Source organism: Tupaia chinensis, unplaced genomic scaffold (assembly GCF_000334495.1).
Source record: "Tupaia chinensis unplaced genomic scaffold, TupChi_1.0 Scaffold140086_1, whole genome shotgun sequence".
In the NCBI taxonomy this organism is placed as follows: Eukaryota; Metazoa; Chordata; class Mammalia; order Scandentia; family Tupaiidae; genus Tupaia; species Tupaia belangeri.
Window position 1 is genome coordinate 875,791 of NW_006199965.1, and position 4,183 is coordinate 879,973.

Sequence of the window (4,183 nt, forward strand, 5' to 3'; positions counted from 1 at the left end):
CCCCCCCCCCCGTCTTAACATTAAACTTTACTTCCCCGATTAATTTACTTTATGCCTATTTTTAATATATGTGCTCTGTTGGAGAATAAGGCAGGGTACAATGGGAAAGAGGAGAATGGAAGCTACAAATAATAATAGACAATTATAGCAGATAACATGTACTGTGATCTAAGAGCTTTGTAAGTATTACCTTATTTAATTGACCAAGTGGTAGGTATTACTACCATTCCCACTTGACAGGTGAGGAAAACGGAGGGACTGAGATTTTATGTAACCTGCTCAAGGTCACAAAGCTCTTAAGTGGCAGAGTTGGGATTTGAACCTAGGCAGTCAGACTCCTGGGTCCACTCTTTAATAAACTACTGCCCTGATAGGATTTTGGAGGTACTGGAAAAGAGAGCATTAGAAGCTAAGTTTCAACTTCTCTGCCTCAGTTCTGACATGCCAACACATTAAAAGTAACCTGAAGTAGCTGTCAAAGATTCACACCCCAGGAAGTCAGCCATCTCTTCCGTAGCTCCAACAGCAGACCTCACCCTAACAACCATACCTCAGGCAGTCACTTCCCAATATGCTATCCTGACACCAATGAGCATCGGCAAGTAAGTGGAAGATCACTTCCTGACCATCTCTTTTCTCTGGAGATGGGAGGGAGGGGAAAGAAGTTAAGGAAGTAATACTCTACCCGTATTCTGGGTCCGAATTCAATCCCAAATAAAGTTTTCTAGCTAGAACATATACAAGAGCTAGAAGCAATCAGGCTAAAGCGGGGTGGGGGTGGGGTGGTGTCATAGCTCAGACACCTTCGCAGGAGGTCCTGTCCATTTCCTGGAAACCAGCACTGTCCCACTTCGCTGATCACGGCAGGTGACTTAACAGTTACTAAGTGATCTGCAGTGGGAGTCAGAAGGGCTGGGACAGGGGATGCAAATGGGATCACAAAGGTTAACACTGTTTCACTGGGTAAGAGAAGGCCTCCCAAAATTACATGGGAAAGGGTAAATTATGTAGATTTATTTTTTACAAGAAAATGAGTATTCTAAAATATCCAGACTTCCTAAAAGTCATCTGGAGTAATCTTTTACATCTACAGAACCCCTAAAAGGGAGGTGTTTGGCTTCTAATAAAAAATTTCCAGAGTTAAAGAGTGGTCAGTTCTCATGTTCCATAAATTAAAGTCCTTCAAAAATCTCAAAACTAAGCTCTGGTTTCTCCCAAGATTGACCATAAACTCTGCTCAGGTAAGGGTCACGCCTACCTCTTACAAAATGACCGAGGCTTACAAGGAGTCACCACCCACTACTGACTTAACTTTCTCACCCAAGCCCCCCATTGCCATGCCCAGGTCTGAATATCCTGTCAAGGCAGAAAACAGTTCCTCCTCACACCAAGAAACGCTTATGTGGCAATAATTGAAGTTGGCCCTTACCTGGGGGCTGTGCCTCTGGACACTGAACTGGGGGTTGCCTGCGAAATGGTCACAATGTCTTCATCCCCTCCATCCTCATAAAAGCTTGCTAGCGCGATCTGAAACAGAGAGGTAGTACCTTGGGACCCTTACATAGGTCTTCACCTAACACATACCTCCTTTGAGCACAAAGAAGCAAAGACATAAAAACATGGCCCACATGTTCAAAGTAGTCTGCATGGAGGGAGGGCAATAGAAATTTCAACTAAAAGGTAACAGCCCAATTGTTAATCTTCATATGACCTGAAACAAATTCCACCCACTAAAGGGAAAACAAGGCAAGAAGGAAAGCTGGGGTGGAAAACACTCCTCACTCTTATTTATGAAGAAATGTGATCTGATTAAAAAACAGTACACATTTATTGAGCATTTATTTATGTGCCAGGTGTTCTGAGCACTCTACACGTGATATTTCAGTCAATCCTCAGAGAACTCAAGGCAATTAGTACTATTACATGTCATTCTACTGTTGACACAAAAGTGCTGAGAAGGTAAGAAAACTGGCCAAAGTTACACTGGTGGTTAAGGAATGGAAACAGGTTCCAACCCAGGCAGTCTGCTCAAGCCCTCACTCTCGAGCTCTTATGTTAGGTCCAGGAATCAGAAAACTGTGGAGTTAGTCCTGGTTGGCTGCTACTTTTCTTTTCTTTCTGAAGTCCAGTTTCCTAATCTGTGAAATGGAGACACTCATCTCAACACTGCAGGATGGATGAGATGAGCCATTAAGACTTACACACAGGGCTGGCCCTATAGTGCAGCAGTTAAGTGCTGTGCATAGGAAACTGGATCCCACATGGCTGACCATGGTTTGAATCAACTCCAGTGGTTTGAAAAACACACCAGGCAAGTGTGTGTGCATGCCCAAGATCCTGATGGGATGGAGAAATGGAAGAAAAAGGGATTGCAGTGTGCCCGTGCCCCACTGGGGGGTGCTTTCTCTCTCTCTCCCTCCCTCCCTCCCTCCTTCCCTTTCTGGCAAGCACATGTTACAGCTGGCAATGAAATAAAAAAATAATAATAAAAAGAGATGCAGTCATATTTTAGTTCTGTATCTACAGAAGGAATATGAGAGTCTTTTGGCCCTTTGTGGTCATATGTCTTTTATAATTCAATAGATACATGTATACTAATAACTTACTTTGGGTAGAGATTTAAGAAAAAGCACCAAAGTCTATGGAAATGAAAAAGCCATGGTTACTTTCTCAAGGTCACAGTCTTACAGAAGGCAGTGAGGAGTCATGGGACATAACCAGCCTAAGTGTGCCCTCCCAAGGTATCATCAGCCTGATGGTAGGCAATGTTGTTTGGGGACCTGCACTGAAATATGGTCTGGTAAAAGCAGCACACATGTACTGAGCACTCAGATAGCCTGCATTAACATCTTGGCCTTGCTGGGCAAGTCAGGTCACATGCATAAGCCCCAGTTTCTCCACCTACAGCATGAGGAGAATGGGACAGATGACCTGCCGACCAAAACAGTGTGCTTTTAGGTATTTCAGGCAGACACTTTGCTTCACATTGTGTGAAGCCTGCACATGAGCTTCACACAATGTCTGTATAGTATGATTCTGTACCTAACTCTCTCATGTTTGGGAAGCAACTGAAATGATGGATTCAGCAGACCCAGTTTAAATCCCGACCCCACTGTTTACTGGCTGTGTAACCTGGGATCCATTGCCTCCGAACTTCTAATTCCTCATCCATAAAATGGGGCTAAGCCTCCTTTTTATATTTTTTGGAGAGGTTTTTGCTATAGGGCGCGTGCGCTCGCCAGAAAGAGAGAGGCAGAGACAGAGAGCGATAAATCACCCCGCGGGGGGATGGCCACGCCGCAATCCCTTTTCCTCTATTCTCCTCTCGGGATCTTAGGCACACATGCACATGCGCCCGGCGTGAGTTTAAGCCACCAGGTCTGGGACTTGAACCAGTCGACTACATGGGAGTCCAGCGACATAGCCATTACGCTAACTGCTGGTCCCGGAGGTAAGCTTCCTTTACCTCAGACTTGCTAGGATTAAATAAATCATTATGGGTAAAGTGCTTGGCACATGGTGGTTAAAGTGCTTAGGCACCATGTGATTAGAATCGGATAGAACTGAGTTCGAACCCTACCTCTTTTTCTTGATAGCTAGTGAGTCCTTAAGCAAGTTACTTAACTTCTCTAAACCTCAGTTGCAAATATGAAGGTTAAATGGCATTAAGAACAGCGCCTGCTTCATGGTAGGCACTCATGAAACATTAGTCATCATCACCTACCTAAGAGTAGGCTGGCCGAGGACATGAATGCAATTCTTTCCACCATTTACTTAATGAGTGTTTACTACGTGCCACGCAGTTTTGGGCACTGGGAACTCATCAATATATAAAAATTCCCGCCTCGTGGAGCTTTCTTAGGTTCTGTAAATGAATCTACAAGTATTTAATTAATACGTGTTACGTGCCAGTGAACTAGACGGCAAATTCTATGAGACCTTCATTTTACAGATAAATTAACTAAGAAAGGTGAAGAGGCTCCAACCTAGCACGCCCACCGATGAGGTGGCTTCTCCTAGCAACCAGGTAGGAGGGGGAGTGGGCCGGCCTCCCCCCACCTCCCGCGACCCGCAGCGTTAAAGAAAACGAGCGACCACCTGGCCCCTGGCCCCGGCGCGGCTGGCCCCCGGCGGGGTCACTCGGCCAGGCCAGGCCAGGCCAGGCCTCCAGCGGCCACCCGGC

At 45.4% G+C, this 4,183-nt stretch overlaps 1 protein-coding gene across 2 annotated transcripts in view; it reads right to left on the reverse strand.

Moving 5' to 3' along the window:
- The window catches only part of NSFL1C (NSFL1 cofactor), a gene marked incomplete at its 5' end in the record, with an annotated part of 18,778 nt that extends 17,251 nt beyond the window's left edge, over window positions 1-1,527 (reverse strand). For both annotated transcript variants that reach the window (XM_014593285.1, XM_014593284.1), the window contains 1 exon segment: window positions 1,430-1,527. In XM_014593285.1, coding sequence (XP_014448771.1) covers window positions 1,430-1,527 — 98 coding nt within the window.
- Window positions 1,528-4,183: the final 2,656 nt, after the last annotated feature.